Source organism: Podarcis tiliguerta, assembly GCF_965153285.1.
Source record: "Podarcis tiliguerta genome assembly, chromosome: 1".
In the NCBI taxonomy this organism is placed as follows: domain Eukaryota; kingdom Metazoa; phylum Chordata; class Lepidosauria; order Squamata; family Lacertidae; genus Podarcis; species Podarcis tiliguerta.
In genome coordinates this window covers 37,478,720-37,501,190 of record NC_139534.1, presented here as the reverse complement: position 1 = coordinate 37,501,190, position 22,471 = coordinate 37,478,720, and the positions used below count along the sequence as shown (strand labels likewise).

Genomic DNA, 22,471 nt, shown 5'->3' with positions numbered 1-22,471 from the left:
ATTTTTTTCCTTGATCCCCCCCCCCCCTGAAAACTAGGTGCGTCCTATGGGCCGGTGCGTCCAATAGGGCGAAAAAGACGGTATATGCAAATTTGAAAATGTTTTTATTTTTTTATTGATTATAATACAAACTATAATTAAACCAAAGAAACTCATTGCCAGTGGATGCTAGATAAAAACGGATACCCTTGCAAAGGGGAGCTCAAGTCCAAAGGGTAACCTCGAATGTTAGTCATACTCAGAGTAGACCTGCTGATTTTAATGGAGCTACGATGAGTGCTGCCCAACCTTTCTGTTGCTGCTGGGAGGTGTTGCTTTGAATTACTGTCTTTTAATGCTTTATATTACTCAGGGCTTTTTTTCCAGGGGTACTCAAAGGTACGCAGTACTGCCATCTCTTTTTGTTGTTGTTGTTAAAAAGTGTGACACTGTAACAACTTCATAGTGAGTACCAGCACCTATTTTTCTAGAAAAAGAAGAAGCACAGAGTTCCAAGACGGATTCCAGCCAGGCAAAAATATCAAGTAGAGTGTGAAGCAAGACTGATGTGGGATGGGTAGAGAGGCGGTGCTTGTGAAGGGGCTATGGCCTGCGTAGAGTTACAAGGCCCACAGAGAAAAATTTGGAGAAATTGGTCCCCAAGCCTGAGGCTGCCACCCTTGTTCTAGCTGAAGTTTATTTAGATCTTGGGATGACTCTGTCCACCCATCTTTCCAATGGATAAGGACTTCCAATCAACTCTTCTTTGAACCTTCCTGAGTACAGATATGTTCCTGGATCTTTGGTTATTTTTCAGACCTTCCACCTGGCTTGTTCTCCAGTTGACACCTGGCTTGTTCTTGTTTTGCACTTTGTTCCTGGATACTTGTCCTATAGCTTTGGATTTCCGGCTCCTGGCTCACCTCAGACTGCTGCCTGTGATTCCAGAACACAGAAAAGGTGTGGATCATCCTCTCTTCCTTCTCCCTACCCACATGATGAGGAGGAATACAAGGAAATGAGCCTATGTATCTTCCTGGGCCCCAGCAAGGAATTGCTGCAGGAAGTTGGGCAAATGCATATGAGTCTGTTTCTTTTTCCTTCTAGTAAACGGCACACTTCTTACCTCCTTCCTCTCTCTCCCAACCAGCAGTCCTATATAGAAAACTGCAAGCTCTTTCCACTCTCCTGCTGAGATTTTAGTCTTTGGCCAAACACTCTCCCATCAAGCCACAATTAAAAGGGACTGCTGGATAAATGGCTTGAACTGAAAATTATTGCAAAGAATCTTCCATTTGCAGCTTTGTGCAAGAATGTGGTTTCCCAGCCAGAAATATTTCCTTTGTTGAACAAACTCACGTCTGTTATTGCCTGTATCTAACTGCAAACTGTGAACTGGCGTTCAGTGCCGTGAACTGCATAAAAACTGATGAAAGATCTAGACTTAGCAGTAAGTGACAAGCTCTCCGGTGATGGAGACCATTAACAGTGTGACAGTGATAAAATGCAAACAACTGCCTGCAACACTGGTTCTGAATTTATTGGGGTATTGATGTAGACTGTCTTTCTTTTTTTTTTTTAAAAAAAAAAAGACTCTTAACTTATTTGGTAGATCTTGATGTGGTGTATATTATACTTAGTATATATCAAGAAGCAGGAAATACCATGTTGTTTATCGGTAACAAGTACTGGTCTTCTGGACGTGTAAAACTGCAATACTCCTTCTTTTAGGTCTTAGAAGAGCAGTAGTTAAAAAAAATGCAAACAAGTATCTTTGATGTTATTTATGTCCATGGTTGCTCAGTGTGCTAGGCCTATGTGGTACAATGAGGGCCAAAGCTGCAAGATGCCTCAAACCACCCAGAACAGCACTCTGGGAAGTTTTATAGTGTCAGAGAAGTATTAGTTTCTTTGCTGCCATTAGCACTATGGAGTAGGCTGTGTAATAAGCTCTAACCTGTCCTTAAGTCAAATTCATCCTACATTGTCTATCCTATGTGTTCTAGTCTCCCAACCAGTTAAGAGATCCTTGCAAGAAAAATGTGGCGAATTAGGGGCAGCTACAGGGGAGACCCTGAAGGGGTACAGCTTAGGAAATTATTCCAAGAGTTAAGCCAAGCATGTGGCAATATGTAGTAGCAGATACAACAACAGGGATTGAAAGCTGTAATATAACTAGAGGGAAAGTTAAGGTAGAAAGAAAATATGAAGAACAAGTTTGGAAGACAGGCAGCAGGAGACTGGCTGGGTCAGAAGACTAGAGGCAAGAGGGTGCAGCAAGGTTGCTCAATTCTCAGGAAGGCCCCGGGCTGACCTGGAACCAATCATAGCACTCAGGCTGGGAGGCCTCTTCAGATAATATGGTCTCTGCTTGAAAGTAGCTCAGCAGGAAAGAGTCCTTAACTTACAAAGTCAAGGTTATGAGTTCAAAGCTGGTCATTGTTGACAGTGGGTGGGCAGGGAAAGAGTTGAGGTAACCACAGGTTGGGAAAACAGAGTGCATCAAACTTTGAACTTCTGTTCGGTAACCAATGGAATCTCTACAGATTGACTTTCTGACTTTGAGGCCCTCAGCTTAAAAGAAAAATAAATTGAAACCAAGAATCTCAGAAGTCTGCTTACATTCCTGTTCCTGTACTACATTGCACAGATCACAGCTGTGCAAATTTCAGAACACCTTGCCCCAATACAATTGCAATAAACCATTTTCAGCCCTTACGATCCCAAGGTTTTACCACAGATGTCTATTAGCTGTTCAGTTTTCTTCTTTTTCTGAGAATTCTCATTTGCTCCTTGTCCCATGACTTCCAGAGGCCCAAGAGTTAAGGATGCAAAGTTCACGGGTTTGCACTTTTAACACAGGGAAAACCAAGGATTCAACTGCCACATTATCACAGCAGATAACATCCATTCTGGTCATATTTATCTGCCCAATCCCAAATCTGGCATGCACAACCTCAAACGTCTGACAAACAAGAACAACAAAATTTGTTCTTTTGACATGTACAAGGAACTTACAGTGGCAATTTCTTTGTTTCTTGTTATAGGCAAGTTCTCAAATGCTCCTGCGAGTCCCATGCCTCATGAGCACCACATGAAAAAGTAACACGTTCCACACTCATGTTTTCCTTTTCAACCAACACATTTAAGTTGAAGATACTGAGGTCTGATACTGACATGATCTTAGGTGTTAGCATTTCCAATACTCAGCAGAATTCTGGGATTTGCATCCCACCCATCCCCCAGGGATAAAAGCCTAATAACTCTCCAGTGCTAACTCCAGAGTAAGTTTCCAAATTGGAAAGCAGGGCATCCCCATCTCTAAGTGTGCCTCTGACAGAATATTTGCTTAGAAATGCTGTTCCCAGCCCCAGTTCAAAAAAGTCATGCTAGAAATAAAGCTCAGGTCCCTAAGTAAGTCTAGTAAAGCTAAGGTCCCTAAATCCATGCTAGTGAAGCTAAGGTCTATAAAAAGGAATTTGCACAAGCCTCCCCCCCCCAAAAAAAAAACCACCCAATGAGTTGTGTGCACCTAAAATATCTCCATTGGTACTTTCACTTTTGGAAATAATGATTACTTTCAGAAAAAGTGTGAGAAGCCTGAATCTAATCCTTTTCCATCTCCCATGATAATGATAGGTGGCCTTGGATCCATTCCCCAACTCCCTTAGTGGAATGCACCACTAGAAACACTTTGTGCTCCAGTTCCCAATTTAGTGTTGGGACCTATACATGCAGCAACTCTCTCTATGCCGAGATTCAATCTTGGAAAGCATACACATAACACCTTTTTGTGGACATGGTTCCTAATCCAGCTGAGGGTGTGAGAGCCAGTGTGGTGTAGTGGTTAAGAGTGGTAGACTCGTAATCTGGTGAACCGGGTTCGCTTCCCCGCTCCTCCACATGCAGCTGCTGGGTGACCTTGGGCCAGTCACGCTTCTCTGAAGTCTCTCAGCCTCACTCACATCACAGAGTGTTTGTAGTGGGGGAGGAAGGGAAAGGAGAATGTTAGCCGCTTTGAGACTCCTTAGGGTAGTGATAAAGCGGGATATCAAATCCAAACTCCTCCTCTTCTTCACTGGATCATGGGGGAAAGTGGCAATCAGAACAACGAGATGCTGCTAAAGGACCAACTCCCAGAATTTCTGTCTTTTTAGATATTTTCCTCAATAATTTCACAAAGACGCACATGCGTGTGTATTTCTGTATGTGCACACACAGCCGTGCATGTATAAGTACACACACCAAAGGGTTAAATGTTATAGTAGAACTGAAAGTGTGTGCTTTTAATAGTTCTTGTAGCATTTTTTTGTAATAAGGGGGAAAAACTGCATTGCATTTTATACTCGCCCTCAGGTAACTGTTCATTTGGATAAAAGGTCTTATTTCTAACAGATTCCAGCCCTTAAAGAGCTCCAGGGTAAATACTCAAAATATATTTACCCCTTAAAATTTGACAATTGTATTTTAAAAGACAAACGGTATGCTTATTACACTTTTACACAGGGAGAAAAGCCATTATTTTAACTGATGGAGCTATATGCGAAAAAACCCTGATGGCTGTAAAAGGCACCAAACAAACTAAGACAGCACTGAGGTGTGCAGTCAGAACATGGATTATTTTGTTGAAATATCTAACATGATACTAAGACCAGAGGCAAATTTTAGATATGGAGCTTAGGTCTGGGTTTGCTGTTCTGAAAAATAAGAAACATATATAATACGCTGCACAATCAGGGAAGAAAGGCTTTATGGCTACACGGTGCTTTCAGTGCAATAGTTTTATGAACAAACAGTGTTCATTGAAATAGTGTTACTTAAATGTAAAACACTGCTCCCACCCCCCCATCCCCACCATTTTCAAAACTATCAGTATCTTTTGGAAAACACAATGAAATTAGGTAAAAGAAGGCTCACCTCAACCTCCTAGGACATCTTTAAATTGAATGGGATTCCTTCATTGTACATTTTACATACTGGAAAGTTTTGTTTCCAAAGCCCAGGGTCTCATTTTGACCCCTTTCTGAAGGTCATGTTCACATACATTCTTAAACTTCCCACTCCCCCTCCGTTTTTAATTTGAGTTTTCTATCTGATAACACATGGCAGTCTAACAAGACACACACACGCACAGCAGTCGTCAAACAAGTTGGTTGATTCCTTCCCATCATTTAGTAGGGTCACTGCTATTGGCATGAGAAGTAACCATGCAAATCGAGAGACCTGTGAGTAACACTGAAGATTGTTAGTGCTATGACATGTGCCCCAGTCACTTGGAAGTTGCTTTCAAGTGCCATCCAAGCAGTAGTAATATATTAATTGGGCTGGAGTTTCTAATGACACAGTCATACAAGCCACTGCCCCAGCAAATAAGCAGTCCAAACAGTAAGGATTGGTATAATGGCACACTCTCACAGCCCATTTCAGTAAATGAAACTTGTGGGGCAGTCAGCTTTACCAGATATGAACCTAAGAACTGTTGATAAAATAGCGCCCCTTTGGATCAATTTGGATTGAAAGTGGGCCAGCAATTATGAGTATCACTGGGGAATAAAAAAGAAAAAGAAAAATCCCCAATAGTTCTAAGTGGCAGCTTGGGCATGACTTATACTGGCCCTTTGGGAAGAGAATTTTAATTTTCCTTTTTGAACTCTGACTAACATAGTATCTAAAAAATAAAGAAAGAGAAAGCTGATTGCCAAAAGTGAATGATCTTTTGCTTCCTGATATTCTCCTACACCAATTTAAACTTTATCGGGTGCTGATCAGATTACAATCATGGTCCCTTCCAACTCTACAGTTCTATGATTCTAGTAGCTATCCATGACAAAAACTACACTAAGGTTGCAATCCTATTCCCACTTCCCTGGGAGTACCGTAAGTTTCACTGAATTCAATAGAACTTACCTCTTAGTATACATTTATCAGATTTACCTATAAAGGATTATATCTAACCAAGTCATACAATGAGTAGACCCACTGAAATAAGTTGATTTAAATGAGGATGGGTCGAGTATGATATAGCTGAATACAACCCAGTGTTTCTTGAGTGGCAGTTCACATATTCCTAAGCAACACAAATACAAGGGGCTCAGCATAGATGTCCACATGTACTATGGAGGCCTCCCATACCAATATAATCTCCACTAGCTTAGACAGGGGCACTGTTTGGGAGTAAGAGAGTGGGGATACCAACAGATGCCCTCCCATCTCTTGAAAACCCAGCACCAATTTTATTTCATGAGATGGGCAATGTATTGGGGTTAAACTTGGCTCATTTGCCTCACACACAGGCCCTATTCACTTGTTGTCCCCCCTCCATTACTAGTTGCCCCTTTCTGCAGGTATCTGCCCCTGCGGCCCATGTACTTGGCTCTTTCATGTAGAAAGACCTTCAGTCAGCAATACACTGAGGACCTACTGGGCTTTTCCCAAACTCTCCCTCTTGCATGATAATTAAATGGGAGAAAAAATGAATGATTCTAGAGCTACAATCAGGCTGCAGCAGAAGCCACTCTCCAGGTGTCACGGCTATAGGTTCAAGAAGCAGGTTCAATAATTCAAAGCAGTTCTCAGATAATGAGAAAGGAAGAAACTTGACAGAAAAAAGTAAAACAATTAATAATATAACCAAAGAGCCTACCTGAAAATTATTCAGGAAGACATCAATATGATCATAAACATTCACTTTGCATTAATAAGCTTTGCTTGTGATTAAAATGTTGGCAGATGGTAGCTTTTCAGTTAAAAAGTGACAAGTTGTTTAAAAAAATATATCCATGTAACCCCCTACACATTTCCCTTGAAAAGTTTTGTTATTCTGCTTGTTTTGTATGTATGTGATATATATATATATATATGGCACAACTTTAAACATTTCACAATTAAGCATGTCACAATTACTCAAAATTAAGTGGGGGCAGAGGACCAGCCCTGACTGGCATTCAGTGTAAATCAATTGAAGGAAGCCAAACAGATGAAGAGACTGATCAAAATGGGACTGTCAATGTAAACTGTCTGCCCATGGGTCCCTCTACTTCCTAATATTTTAGACATGGACAATCTCACTTGACATGGGAAGGCTGTAAGTGGAGCAAGGGCTGCACAGCTAGGTTACATGTAGACCACAATAAATTACCACTTGGTAAATGGTTTTCCGTATTCACTCAAAATGCTCGGCCTATCTTTTAAGTTTTGTCATAACAGCCAAGGGTAACTTCTCCAGGTTTCCTTTCTCAGCATAATTCATTCTGGATGGAGAAATATTAGTTAATAATATTGCCTTATTAAGTTCTAGAGCCAGTGCCCACTGATTCATATTAGCATCAAATTATATAAACACACGGAGACGACTGCAAACTGATGAGATCCTTCTGTTACATGGCAGAGCAGGACTCTGAACATAATGACACCAACAACCATGTGAAAAATGTATATATCACTTGCTGATTAACAAAAGCAGTAATAGTATTCTGATCATGCTACTCAGAGCACTTGTAGATTTATAGTCATCACTAATGCATAAAGGTTTTGCTGATTTTTCAAAAACCTGCCCTAATAAGAAAATAAAAGCTTTGTGGTTTTCTTTTCCAGCATATTTGCTTCCTCCATTTTAGGTTTTTAGAGAATCTGAAGAATTGTTTTGTTTTATTCAAATGCATTATGTGTGCCTTGTTTTATATATATTGGTATTTACATTGCTAGCACTATAGTATAATGAAATTGCACGTTATGATTCAGTATTTCTACATTTATGATTTTTAATTAGTATAGTTTATCCTCTTAAAAGTGTCTTGTATTTATTTTATTTCTATATTATTCATAGGTTCAGCTTATATTCAGATAATCAGGACACATGGCTGTATATTAAAAGAAACTGCAGTATCTATTTTTCATCATTACCCTAACCCATAACACTCCTTCTGTTTGCAAATAGCCTTGGCATTAGCTATGGATGTTCATAATCCATTCTAGCTCATTCATGAGACCCAACTAAAATGTAGGAGTTCCCTTTGGAATAAGGACTTTGTACACCGCAATTTCTCTACCAACATCTGAAAATCCCCCATTCTTCCGCTGACAAATTATTAACCAATTAATTTCAGCTAGTCTTAATTGCCCAGTGTCAACTAATGGCAAAAAAACCCCGCTCCTACTTTCATTGCTTCCTTCCTCCTCTTATGTCCTTTGTCTACAGACAGGTGCCATGATGAAGCAGGAGGGGGGAAAGACTGGTAAAATTACTTTTCTGATTGCTTCATTTCTATCGCATGGAAGGAAAAATCAGGAAGACTCTATAGCGGAACTCTTTGGGCTCTGCAAGGATAAAAAGCTCTTGCAATAGATGGGAACAACTTACATTCACTTTTTCATGCATGGAAGAGTACAGCAGAAACATAGAGGTGTCCCATGCATGTGTCATATGCATGAACAGAACTCCATGCATAGAAAGGGATGTGGAACTGTGCTGCTGGCCCTGCCCCAATGTCACAACCATCCCTGGCACCACCCCATGCACATAGCATAAGCGTGAGAGAAGGGAAATCTGCCATTGGTAGCAGCAGAGAAAAACACATGGCATTATGACACAAGTAAGGCTGCTGTCAGAAGCAACCCCAAAACTGAGTGCAGAGTGCAATTTAGTTTTTAATCAATTGCTACCAATGCCCTCCTTGACACCCTCGACATTAGTAGTAGCGCTAGAATATTAATTTTAACAGCATATGCTTAATTCTACCCCTGAAATCAATGGGACTTTCAATTGCTTAATTTTGGCTGGATTACCAGCGCCGTACATTCCTATTGAACCTGCACCTATATAAAACTCTCTGAATTATTTTCTCTGTGATCAGATACCAATAGCAACAGCAGGGCCATCACCTCCTCATTATGCTGTATTGGTTAAGCGTAGATTTAGTTGGTGTTTATGAAGGTTACATTGCACATAAGTACATGACAGATTTGCTAACTTTGAATCAGTTTTTAAGCTTCTAGTACTTTCTGTTAAAATGTAGGTTATTTGACAAATTGGAATTCAGTTATCTCAGGTCAATGTAACTGTACGTTAAACTAATGAAGTGTATGGCTATGAGTTATGTCTGATTAGCTTAATACAGCGAGCGCTGGACAGCTTGGGCTGCTGACCTTGAAGGAGCTGAGATAACATTGCAATGCGTTGGAGGATGTGGTTGTGATGTAGAAAAAAATTTACATAATAGTTTGTCATACATACTCCTACAAAATAGGATTGTTTCGAAGTCGAGCAAAGCAAAACCCACATTCAACCACCTCAGGCAGAACAATTTCCCCCCCTCTGAAAAGTTGTTCCAGACTGGCAGCTTAGATGCAATAAGAAGAAGCAGAGAACAGCCAAGGAAAAGCCAGAGAGAAAATAAAATATATTTAAAGGGCTTTATTTTAAATGCTAAAAAATGGGCTTACTCCACATAGTCAAAACGCACAGCAAATACTTCTACGTGGCATAAAATTAAACTTAGATTCACATGACGCAGCTCATGGAGCTGGTTGCTTAAGTCCACTGGGGAAGTTTGGGTTTGAAAAAACCAATCCCACCAAATGCTGTCAATCTATTGAAACCGTTCTTATCCCTTAGTTGTGGGAATTATCTGGAGAATAAACAAATCCAAGTGTGAGGAAAGACAATTGAGAAAGAGTCTGTCCTTACATATTTAATTTATTTGCCCCTTATTAGGGGCTTAGAAAAGCCAAATAAATTTAGGATTGAAAACCATGATTATTTATTAGCTTGCTCGGTGAGTGTGTTCCCAATGAACATGAAACAATTTTCCAGTTTGCTAAAAGGCTTCCTGTGCTACCTACAAGACTGCCCAAAGCCAGCGTTGTGTTGCAGAGAGAATGCTAGTTTTGAACTGAGAAGACCTCGCTAATTGTTGGACTTTATGGAAGTCATTCATTCGAAACCTAGCCCACCTCACAGCATTCTGTCAGAATAAAGCTTCTTATTGGAAGAGGGATAAGCGAGTGGTCCCTGTGCCCAGGAGACAAGTCCATTGCCTAATCTGGACAGGGTTGCACTTTCTCTGGACAAGCAGTTACTGCTCTTTGATCTGTGTCTGTCGCTAGGCAGAATACACGTGCAGCCAGTGACCAAAGAACCAAGCAGTTAGCTGCCTTGGACATGCAGAATTTTTGGTGGAAAGCAACTCACCTACCTTTTCTGGAAAGCAACTCACCTACCTTTTCAAGAGTACACTGTGATACGAGCATGAGACTTGACTGCGCAGAGTTTTGTTTTGCTTTTAAATCCCACACCACCGGGCATCCTTAAAAGTAGCTTTTTGGATCTCCCCCCATGTGTACATAATTATATGCAGAGCTATGTCTTTACAGCATGGTGGCTCTGGTTTGATCATGGTGCATGACTACTCACAAGGGCATCTGTTCTCTCACATCACCGTCTGTAGAACACAGTTGGCTCTGAGCAACTGGAAATGCCTGGGATTTAAAGTGGAAACGTTCTCATGTATCTAAGGCACCTACCTTACGTGATCTCAGTTCCACAGAAAGCTTGCTGAACTGTATATGAGTAAATACGGAAATTCAAGATCTGGAGTTATGAAGGTATCCTTAGCTCGCCTTACCTGTAGTCCATGCTGGCTGGGACAGCGTGCATGAAGTAGAGTGCTGCAGTCCTTGCTCTCCAATGCCATTTCTTTGCAGGGAGAGTAAATAGGACACAGTCTTCTATTTCTTCTTTTAGGAGATCCACTAGCTGCCTGTGTGAACCTCCATAAAAAGCTTCAATCAGCAAAACGCTCATTCTCCTATACATTTCCAAAGTTGCCCAGGATTCTACAAAAAAAAAAAAAAAAGCCATATTAATAAAGTCTACATTATAATTATTTCATTTAAAAATGTGTCATATAGGATCATGATAAAAGCGGAACCACATTACAAGAGCTCAGCCAGTGAGCTCAATTTTAAAGGGATTCAATCTTTTTGTTTCATTAATAAGTTTAACTTAAAAAAGACTAATTAAAATTGCAAGCATGGAAAAAGGAGAGTATCTATTAATCAAAGTCACATTCCATTAAAATTTAGGTTACAATTAACAGTTCAGTCATACATGCATGTGCTTGAAAATGTTTAGGCTTTTAACTTAGCAGATTACTTTAAAATATACATTTATTTTTAAGTTGGTGCTTGCTGTTTCTACAAAATATCGCACATTTGTTTTCTAATACAGATTGCCCTGTGACTGATGGTACGTACAAACTGGAAGACATTTCAAGCACAGTTCAACCAAAATAATCTTTCATACTAAAGGCAATATGGAAAGATGACTAAAAGAAATCTGACTAGGGGCAGCCCAAGGAAACCCAGGCTGAGTCTTCAACCCCAAGGACATCTACACTTAAAGCTACAGAAGGCTGGGAGCAGAACTAAGTGACATTTTCAGCCCCTAGAGGAGATGCAAAATACATTATTACATCAAACTAGCTGGAACAGAACAATATTGTACACTTTAAGAAGGTTGTTCACACTCTCAGCCACAGGGCAGCTGACATACAAAACCAAGGCAGAAACAAACAAACAAACACAACACAACATCCCCCCTAAAAAAGAGAAAGCAGAATAGTCTGTGACAAGTGCTAAAAAGGCTCAAAAGCTAGAGACAATGTTTGGATGCTGCTAAGTGGAAAAATGATAGTGTGTGTATTTTGATTATGATTTTCGTGTAGTCCATGCACTTACCCTTGCTGTTTTAATTCAGAATTATTCTCTCCTTTTCCAAAGAGGAGGACATGCTGCCCTGTGCAGAATGGGTATATGATGCATCATCGACTCTTTTCAGGCAGCAGATCATACCTTAATCTGATTGACAAGAAGCTAAGAGAGCCAACTCCCATCAGCCCCAGCCAGCGTAACCAGTGGTCAAGGATCATGGGAGTTGCAGTCCAACAACATCTAGAGGGGAACAGGTTCCCTACCTGCGCTCCAAACACTAAAGTAAATTATGATGCCAATGATGATGTTGAATTAGGTCTGGAGAGACCTAGGTTCAGATCCCAATTGTGCCATGAAGCCTGCTAGGTAGTCTTGGGCCACTCACGCTCCACCTAACCTTTCTCAAAGAGTTGTTGTGTGGATAAAACATAGCAGGGAAAGAATGATGTGTGCCACCTTGATCTCCCTGGAGGAAAGGCAGGATTTAAATATAGCAGGGTACAGGACAAGTGACAAAATGTCCTAGGCTAGCCTTGACCCCGATACATGCTTTTTGAACAGCAGACCACCACACTGTACCATGCCACATCAGAAACTGATTTAGAAAGTTTCCTCGGTTTCAGTTCTTAGATCCAGTATAGGCCTGTTGTTTGAGAACGTAAGTGCAAGTTCCCCATGGGCATTAAGGATGAGATCCACATTTCTTTCAATCCCAGACACAACTAACAGCAGAACTGGATCAAAATACATGTTCTCACTCCACCACCAAGCCACGCCCATTCTCAGGAGCAATTAAAACATGTACAAATTAATATTGTATATTATTATTATTATTAGTTGTAGCAGTAGTATTAATCCACACATTTTAACTAGTTATGTGACATATTTGTATTAGCAACAAGGGGGGCAGGATAAAAGTATGTAAATTATGCCAGCTCTGTGTTTCTAGTTTTCCTACAATCTCATACGGTATCATGTATTATTCTTGTTTTGCTTTGGTGTTTTGTTTTGTTTTGTTTTAAAAAAAGCTATTTCCCTTGACCTAGCCAAGTTAAGGTAAATATACACCATGTACTCCTAGGAGATCTTGAAAAGCCACCGATGATAAATGGCCTGAGAACATTTACCCTATCAGATGGAATGCAAAGCTCAATTAGGTATAAATCATTTCAGGTATTTTAGCCATTTCAAAGGAAACAACAAATATTAGAACAACATTGCTGCTTTCTCATTACAGTACTTCCTCTCTCAAGGGTGTCTCTTTGGAATCAGTAATTCTCCGTGATGTACTAATGGCTTGGTTCCATTCTCAGGAGTGCATCACTGTGCGGCTTGAAAAATTCACTGTTCTGCATTACATCATAGTCACACACACCCCAGCCCCCAAGAAGGTACATTGCTAAGAACCTTGATATTCAAATACAGGTCAGCTCCTCCGTGAACAGGATACAGGCAGCAGCATTCTGTTCTTTGAAAACTTCCACCTTTTGTTCCAATACTTAAACAGTGTATCTGCTTCTGATCATGAACACTATTTCCAATAAAAAAAAATTAAATAGGCACAGGGCAAAAAATGTTGGCGAAGGCTTATTCCAGACCAGTATATATTTTTAAGCTAAAGTCAAAATACACAACACTTTTGAGACAGAACCAAATAAAAGCAAGCTAGGTTCTATACCAGAACAATTATATATTATGTATGGGCACTCCTGGTAAGTGGGAAATGCAACTCAGAAATGGAATAAATAAAAATAAATCATAAACGCTGCACATAAAAGTCTCCTGATAAAATCAACACAATGCCTGCTTTATACTGCTTTGAATATGCAGATTTTCAGTAAACTTGGAAACAGTTTTTGCTAGTACTGGGGTAGAGGTAGTAAAAGGAAAATGACAAAATACAAATATTAGGTATAGATGAGCTATGTGGAGGGAGGGACCAGGAAACAGTACATAAAGGACATTTCATAGGTCACTAATGGCTCATTTTTTGAGCCACCAGGTGTCCTTGACTGGTTACTCTTTTGAGGAACCAAAGATTTTCACATGTCAAATACAACTGGCAACTTCACAGATGTCTAGAATGCACGTGGTGTTCATTTCTGCCTATGATAATTGTGTAAATAAGCAGGTAATAATACTACTAATACTAATACTGATAATTTTATTATTTATACCCCACCCATCTGCCTGGGTCTCCATAAAATTTGTATTTTATGATGGACCTCCAGAATGTTCTGCTACTGATAACATCAGAACTATCACAAACTATACCGACAGCACGGCATGTCAGAAAATTCTTCATTCAACTAAAGAAAATTTACAGCAGTTATACTGCTACCAGCGTTGAAGCTACTGTAAGCAAGTATGTCTGAGAATAAACTTATGCAGGGTTGTATATTAAATTTGACATCTTAAAACAAATCGCCATTACCATCTTCCAGTGACTGTTGTACAAGGTCCTTCCTTTAGAACAGAGAGGGGGGACCCTTTCTCAGCCAGAGGCCATGTTTCCTCATGAACAAACCTTCCAGGTGCTACATCACACACTGAGGCCAGAGGCGTAATGGGACAGAGCCACAGATGTGACATGAACAGCGAGGGAGATGCTGCAGTGACTTGCAACACCTGTGCCATGTTTGTCTTCCTCCCTGAGAATGTGCAAAACTACACTTGCAGCAAGTTCAAGCTGGTTGCCTTTATGGAAGAGAAGGCACAGCAACTTGAGCCTCACCTGTCCACACTTTGACCTATCAGACAATATGAGAAATTTCTAGAATTTCTCTGCCCTGGAACAGCGATGTGGAGTAAGAGGATAAGGGGACACCTAGCTACTTTACATGAATTCAGATCTCCAGGGCCTGATGAGCTGCAGCCAAGGGTACAAAAGGAGCTTGCGGATATAATCTCAGTCTCTGTCTATAATCTCTGGGAATTCTTGGAGAACACGTGACCCTGCAGACTGGAGGCAGGCAAACGCTGTCCAAATCTTCAAAGGGGGCGGGGATGAAGACCCAGGTAACTACAGACCGATCAGTTTGAGGTCAATACAAAGAAAGGTCCTAGAACAGATAATTACATGGTTGGTCTGTGAGCACTTAGAAATGGATACTATAATTATTAATACCCAGCATGGGTTTCTCAAAAACATGTCATGCCAGGTGAAGCTCATTTTTTTCCTTTTCCTTTTCCTTTTTTGGATAGAGTTACAAGATTGGTGGATCAGGGGTATGCTGTGGACATAGTCTATCTTGATTTCAGTAAGGTTTTGGACAAAGTTCCCCATGATATTCTTGCAGAAAAACCGGTAAAATGTGGGACTGGACTAAGAAGAGTTTAGAGGACTGTACATAGAGACCAGGGGGTGCATTTGGCCCATAGGCCTGAGGTTCCTGACCCCTGCTTTAAAGAGACTGTCCTAAAGCAAATGTGTCAGAAATACTTGCTCATTTTTAGAATTACTTGTTCATTTTTAGAATTTCTAAAGTATGTTTCTAAAATGTAACCGAGGCAGCAAGTATAGTTAACACTGCCATAGTAAAAAATATGGATTTGACTCCTAAGATAAAGGCTACAACTGTGACAGTCCCAGTATTTTCAAACTAGAGCTTGGGTTCAAGAGGCATTTTCACTTACAGATTCAGAATTCTGGGATGGGAGACAACATGAGCCCGAGACTTGTGCTGGCTCAGGCACCTAATGCTAAGCTCTATTTTAGTATTCCATCTTTATCTTGTCCAAATCCATGCATTCATACATATCACTCTAAATTTCTACTCTTCTCTGAAACTTACAAAAATTATTAAATAGCAAGAGTTTTCATCTTTCACAGATCACATGAGTTATGCAAGTAATAATAAATTGCAGTTGTTGGTTGGTTTGTCTTTTTTAAAAAGCATACATACAAAATCAAAAAATCTCATTCAATTTGCTGAGGGTTTATTAAAGAAAATGCACTTACTCTTTCATATGTACATTAATAAATGTGGTTTCACAGATGTCAACCTAGCTCAAATCACAGAGCCATAGTTAGCCCCCCTACGGTGACCTAATGGGCAGTGTAAGTTACATATTGTATTTAGAAGTCCTTCCAACAAAACATTTTAGCAATCATGAAAAATACAGGGTGCAACAGTTAATATATTCCATAGGTAGGTAATTTCTTTGGTTATAGGAAACAAAAGTATAGAGTTTCAGGAATGGTTCTAGTGATGGTTAAAGGCCCACACAAGGGAACTTTGCTCAACAAAAGGTACAAAACATAACATCTCTCTCTGCCACAAACCTTTCATTGATCTGACATACACATTGCACTACTTAGAGGAACAAACATAGCTAAATACAAACAAACAAAAAGTGTATGTGTACATACAGCCAACTCAAAATTAAATAGGTATTACCATGATATTTGCTTGCTTTTATGCCACCTCCTCTCTTCACCCAGTTTTAAATACAGAACCATGGGGAAGAAAACCCCACCAAAATGTTTACTAAAATAATTTCAGTTACCAACCATGCTTGTCATTTCTCATGGAAACCCCAGCTAATAAACGCTGCAACTGCATTTTAACAAATGTGGTAAAATATGACTAATAAAAGTATAATGAGCATATATTTTGAACAGCTATATACATGTTCAAAGGAGACTATAGTAGCGTAGGTACAGTAAATTGGGGGTGGGGGAGATCACACTGTTTTGACAAAATGATAAAGTTTCTTTCTGGGCAAGTTATGTACAAATTACAGCCAACAACCAACTTTTCCCAGTCTTTCTAAACAAGTTCCAGTTATTATATATATTTTCCCACGCATTGACACAATATAAGTAACATTTAAGCTGCAATTCAGTTTAAAAAGCAATTCAGCTTACATGACAGAGAACTGTTTGAGTTCATTACCTTAGGCTTTACAATTTGAGGAATTTATCTGGAGTGACCATCATGTTCTTCTGTGAGGGATTGAAGAAGAACTGGGGGAGAGCCAATGCTCAGTGGTATATGTTTTACATGCAAACCAGCCCAGATTTGCTTCCTGACACCTCCAGGTAGAACTGACAAAAGCACTGTCTGAACCCCTGAAAAGCCACTGCCTGCCAGGGCAGACAAACAACAAGGGGACCGTGGTCCTCCAGATGTTATTGGACGACAACTCCTTTAATGCAGCAGCATTGCACAGGCCACAGGCTCCATCATCATTAGAGTATACAAGTGGTCTTCAGGTGGGTCAGTAGCCAGAACTTGTTTGAAAGTGAAACAACTCAGCAGGAATTGGGGGGATGCTGAAACCCAACACTTCATTTGGGCTCTTTCTTGCTTGTGTACAGACTGCTAAACCATGCATAAGCATTATGCACACACCAAATCTACCAGGAAAAGCAAAAAGCAAAAACAAAACCTGACAAGAAACATATTTCTGAAGTAGTTTTCTACACCAAGGTGACTTACAATGTGTCTTAGCATAGTAGAATAAAGAAACGTGATGTGCCAAAACAAGGGCACTTGTCTGCTTCTCTGGGTCAGTTTTTGCTTGAAAATTTTTATTTTTAAAAAAGTGCTTGCTGCATGGGGCATTTCCCCCTCATTTAGTTAACACATTAACTGGAGGAAATGTACCCAAGTGGCAAAAATCAATATATATTGGGTGATTATTATTGTTTTTTGCCCCTAGCATCCCCCCCCCCAAAAAAGAAAACTGTAAATGGTTAAGTGGCTGAAATTTGGGGACACTGTATACTACTGTGCAGCTCATAACCAATTAGGAGAATTGCATTGTTTGTCTGCTTCTGTATTGTTTCTGCAATGAAAAGCACGCTCAGGGTAGATTTCACCCCATTTTTCATTGGAAGGTATTTGACAGACACAGTTTCTCCAGTAGCAGGATGTGGGGTGGGGTGGAGCCACAGAGCTCCCATCCCAATGCCAGAGTTGCTGCTGCTTTCCTACACAAGGCTGGGATGAGGTGGCAGCAGGGGCAGGTCTTTGAGTGGAACCAGTGGATTGGCAGCAAGTTTTGCCTTGTGCCAACCACAGGGCCACACTCTCACTCCTGTAGAGCTTCATAACGTATTCACAGTACTATGGAAAGCACACAATGAAGCCAAATTAAAACGGTTCGCATGAACATACTGTATGCAGGGGTCAGCAAACGTTTTCAGCAAGGGGCCGGTCCACTGTCCCTCAGACCTTGTGGGGGGCCAGGCTATATTTTGGGGGTAAAAATGAACAAATTCCTGTGCCCCACAAATAACCCAGAGATGCATTTTAAATAAAAGCACACATTCTACTCATGTAAAAACACCAGGCGGGCCCCACAAATAACCCAGAGATGTGTTTTAAATAAAAGGACACATTCTACTCATGTAAAAACACACTGATTCTGCTATGATTCTGCTATGATTCCCAGACCGTCCACTGGCCAGATTTAGAAGGCAAATGGGCCAGATCCGGCCCCCGAGCCTTAGTTTGCCTACCCATGGTGTAAAGGAACCATTTCTATCTGAACACACACACACACACACACACACACACACACACACGTGTATACTCCACACTTGAACTGCAACATCAGGAAATTGAAAGTTGTAATATAAAAATGTCCCAGTGACCATTAATCTACAGACACCTTATAGTACAAGGCATAATGACTCCTACTGGAGTTTTACATATTTAAAAAGTAACATGCTATAAAATCTGTGTATTACACTATGCATGAAACAGAACCGATGGCGATATAAATCCTTAAAGAAAAGTTGTTAATGTGCATGCAGAGTAGCTACATTTTAAACCTCCATATCTCAGCTGCTTTAATTTTTTGAACTATGCAAAGACACTAATGGCCTTTATAATTTCATGCCATAAATTAAACTTGTTTTCAAATTATGGGAAAGCAAAAAAATGGTTTCAAGCCAAAGTATCTCTCTCTCTCTCCCTGGGTATACATATGTATACACTGTATATTATATACAACATTTAAAAAAATTAGCTCTAGTTTTCCCATTGACACTTTTCGATGCTGGATCCAGAATGCCCCAAAACAGAAATGCACTTTCTTTCTGTAGAAGGCCTTGAGTTCTAGTAGAAGCTAATAATTAATGTTTTAATGTTTCAATGTTTTAATGTTGTATTTTAATCTTGTTTTTAAGCTGTATTCATTCAACTTGTTTTTATTATTGCTTGTTAGCCGCCCTGAGCCCGGCCTTGGCTGGGGAGGGCGAGGTATAAATAAAATTTATTTTTTTTATTATTATTACCACAAAGATAGACTGTTTTCTTCATTTTCCCTTCCTACAGTCCCCCAGTGTTCTGCAACCTTCCAGGGCAATTCCACTAATGAAAACTCTGGATCCAACCGGAAAAATCCCCAACCTAAGTCTATCCTGCACTGCACTTAGTTCAGTGTTTTAGCTCAAACACCAGGGGTGAGAGAGGGAATATCCAGAATGAAAAGGTAGGTACTACCATACTCCCGCATCAGACCTGCATGTAGACTGTGCCAGCAAGGACCACAGCAGCGCCATTTCCATAGAAATAGTCAAGAGAACTAGGAAAAAGTCTCCAGGATATTGATTATGGGTCAGAGGTGTCCCAGATGCACACTGACAATTTTCCAAGTAGTTGTACAGATAAGCCTTACATGTCAGCTCTGTTGACAAGTTCAGCCCAAGGCAAGTAGCCATCACAGAAAAGCAAAAGCAAGGCTCAAAGAATTGCAGGAGCAATCTGTGTGTTGAAGCAGCCATGCTCAGCAAACAAAAAACAAGGCACCTCCATAGCTGCCAGAACCCCTCTCTGTCTCAGGCTACATACACATCACATTACATTCTAGAATCAATGGAGACTGAGTTCTTCTTCTTTTTCTACATGCCGCACACACAATCTAGATGTACTGTGATTGGTTGTTGTTGTTTTTCTCCAGAAAAGCACTTCTGAAGAGACTGATTCCATATCAAAAATAAAAGATTTTTCTGCATTACCCCACAATATGTTCAGTTGAGAACAAATGAAAACAGATGTAGGCAGTCCTGGTAATTGAGGGTTTATGCACACCTGCACAAGATGTTGTGTGTGGGCATATACTGAGATCTCAACCACGACTTCCTTCTTCATCCACCTGAGGCATGTGCAGGGAGGAAAAGGCATGGATAACCTAATCAAGGTGGAGGGTTTTGAAAACACATTAAGCATCCCCACCTACCCTTGTTGTTGACAGGAATTAGACTCGATAGGGGAAGCGGGTGGCGCTGTGGGTTAAACCACAGAGCCTAGGGCTTGCCGATCAGAAGGTCGGTGGTTTGAATCCCCACAACGGGGTGAGTTCCCGTTGCTCGGTCGCAGCTCCTGCCAACCTAGCAGTTCGAAAGCACAAAGTGCAAGTAGATAAATAGGTACCATTCTGGCAGGAAGGTACATGGCATTTCAGTGCACTGCTCTGCTTCGCCAGAAGCGGCTTAGTCATGCTGGCCACATGACCCGGAAGCTGCACTATGCCGTCTCCCTCGGCCAATAAAGCGAGATGAGCGCCACAACCCCAGAGTCAGCCACGACTGGATCTAAAGGTCAGGGGTCCCTTTACCTTACATTGATAGCAACATGTAGAGGAGAAGCATGAACACTTCTGGATTCAGGAAAAACTGCACTTTTGTACTACAAATAGTACAAATAGGTTGGTGTGTACACAGTCCTAATTCACCAAAACTTTTAAGGTAGCTACCAAACTAAGGAATTTGAAGTAGTTAGACTATGTGGTACTGCAAGCACTGACAGACCAGACAGTACAGTCATCCTTAAATAGTGCAGCTTTAAACATGTACAGTTCAGCATGTATAGCATCTATATCAAATACTTTGGATTCTAAATTCAAAGTTACCACCTTTAAAAATAAATAAAAAGAAAGATTCAGACTTCCTGCTTGATTTCAAAGCTTTGGAAACCACTTGTCAATAAACAGTATTATTAAAGTGGTATTTATGGTTCCACATGTGACTATAATGCTGATGGGATGTTTGCCCGCATTTCATTCAGGTCATGCTCGCATCTCAAAGAATCTTGTTTTCAACTCTTAATAGTACAAGATTATCAATTCCTATGACCTCAGTGGCTCACATTAGATTTAACTGGATGAAAGAGGTTAGATTAAAAATAGTGTTACATCTCCCATTACCACACCTATTAGTTCTATAACCACTCTGAGATATTTTAAACATGACAGGGGAAGATGTTATTAGCTACTTCCCTATTATAGAAAAAGAATCAGTCTGGTAATAATAGCCTACTATTTGATAATCTCAGACATTTAGGCCTGGACATATGGAAAAACTGTGTCCTGTAGCATTTTCACCAGATCTTAAGTTCTAGCCAGCTCCAGCTAATATTTTGTTTGCTAATGATACAAATATGGTATGATCTAAGGCAGTCCTACTGAATTCAAGGGGACACAGTACACGCTTATAAGAGAGAAGATTGAAGTTCTGTTTATATGAATGGGGTTTAAGTTTCTGCATAACCTTGTACACATTTACCTGGGAGTAAGTTACATTGAACACAAGTAAGCATACATAGGATCATGAATGCTGGGTATCTTGTGTCTAATAATTGCACATCAGACTTATCTTGAAAGACACAAATTTTATCTGGTTTTCAAAAATTCTATAGAAATTGGAATTGTACACAATTTTAAAATCAAAGCAATCTATGCACCTAAATATCCAGAAGACAAGCAACGAAGAACCCCATATATATATATGAAGAACCCTGTAGTTGTTTGGGCCATATATATATATACTGTGTGTATATATGGCCCAAACAATATATATATACTGTGTGTGTGTGTGTATGTGTATATATATATATATATATATATATATATATCACAGTATAAACTTTTAGGAGCAAAAAAATATATATTCAAGAGACTAGATTAGATTAGAAATCTATATTCAATTATATTACTAAAAATTCCAACATGATACTCTTTTAAATTCACAGGCTGGTTTCTACATTATAGTGTCTCCTGTTTAGGAGAAACTAAGATCTGAGCAATATCATCACTCAAATATTAGACAAAAGATGACACGAAACCCTCTCTGTATACCTCTGGTTGTGTTAAAGAGAGAAGATTGAATCAATGATTTTGACAAGCTTTCAAAAGCAACCTAGATAGCATTGTGCTAATTATTTCTTGAACAAACCTTAAGCGTGGAGAAATTTATTAACGAAGATTGCTGGACACAAAGACTACGTATCAGAAACAATACTTTGCATTATAGGCTATTTGTTTTTATGTGCTGAAACTATTCTTCAGGAATCTAGCAATGAATATACTTCTTATTTATAAACATGCAAACTTACATAAACGGAAAATTTTCTGATACCCTATTAAATTTGCAATTTACTTAATTTAATGCATATATTAGAATCTTATAAAAGAATGTCTGCTATTTATTACTTATTTAAAATATTTCTATTTTGCTGTTCATCCCAAAGTGTCATAGCAGTTTGTAAAAATAGAAAAATATAATTGAACAACATTAGTCATGCAGTAATACAATACAACATCAAAAGGTTTAGAAAGAGTAAAACTGAAAGACAGAGTGTGAAGGCTGTATGGAAAAGAAAATCTAATGTGGCCTTTGCAAGTGGTGGAATGCAGTAAATGGCCTCATTAGATCTGGGGTACAGATCATATGGGACTAGTCTATTCCAATGCATGGGGTTACCTCTGAAGATGGTGTGGAAACCAGCTAACACAGAACGTGGAGCCTGCCTATTAATAGGTGTAACTTCCA

General features: G+C 39.8%; 1 protein-coding gene across 8 annotated transcripts in view; it reads right to left on the bottom strand.

Annotated features, from left to right (window-relative positions):
• The window catches only part of GTDC1 (glycosyltransferase like domain containing 1), a 199,273-nt gene that overhangs the window by 130,879 nt on the left and 45,923 nt on the right, over window positions 1-22,471 (bottom strand). For 7 of the 8 annotated variants that reach the window (XM_083411096.1, XM_083411101.1, XM_083411098.1 and 4 more), the window contains one exon: window positions 10,602-10,812. In XM_083411096.1, coding sequence (XP_083267222.1) covers window positions 10,602-10,792 — 191 coding nt within the window. In that variant the 5' untranslated portion in view covers window positions 10,793-10,812. Of the gene's footprint in view, window positions 1-10,596; window positions 10,813-22,471 lie in introns of those variants that run through there. The other variant, XM_083411100.1, reaches the window with a different exon arrangement.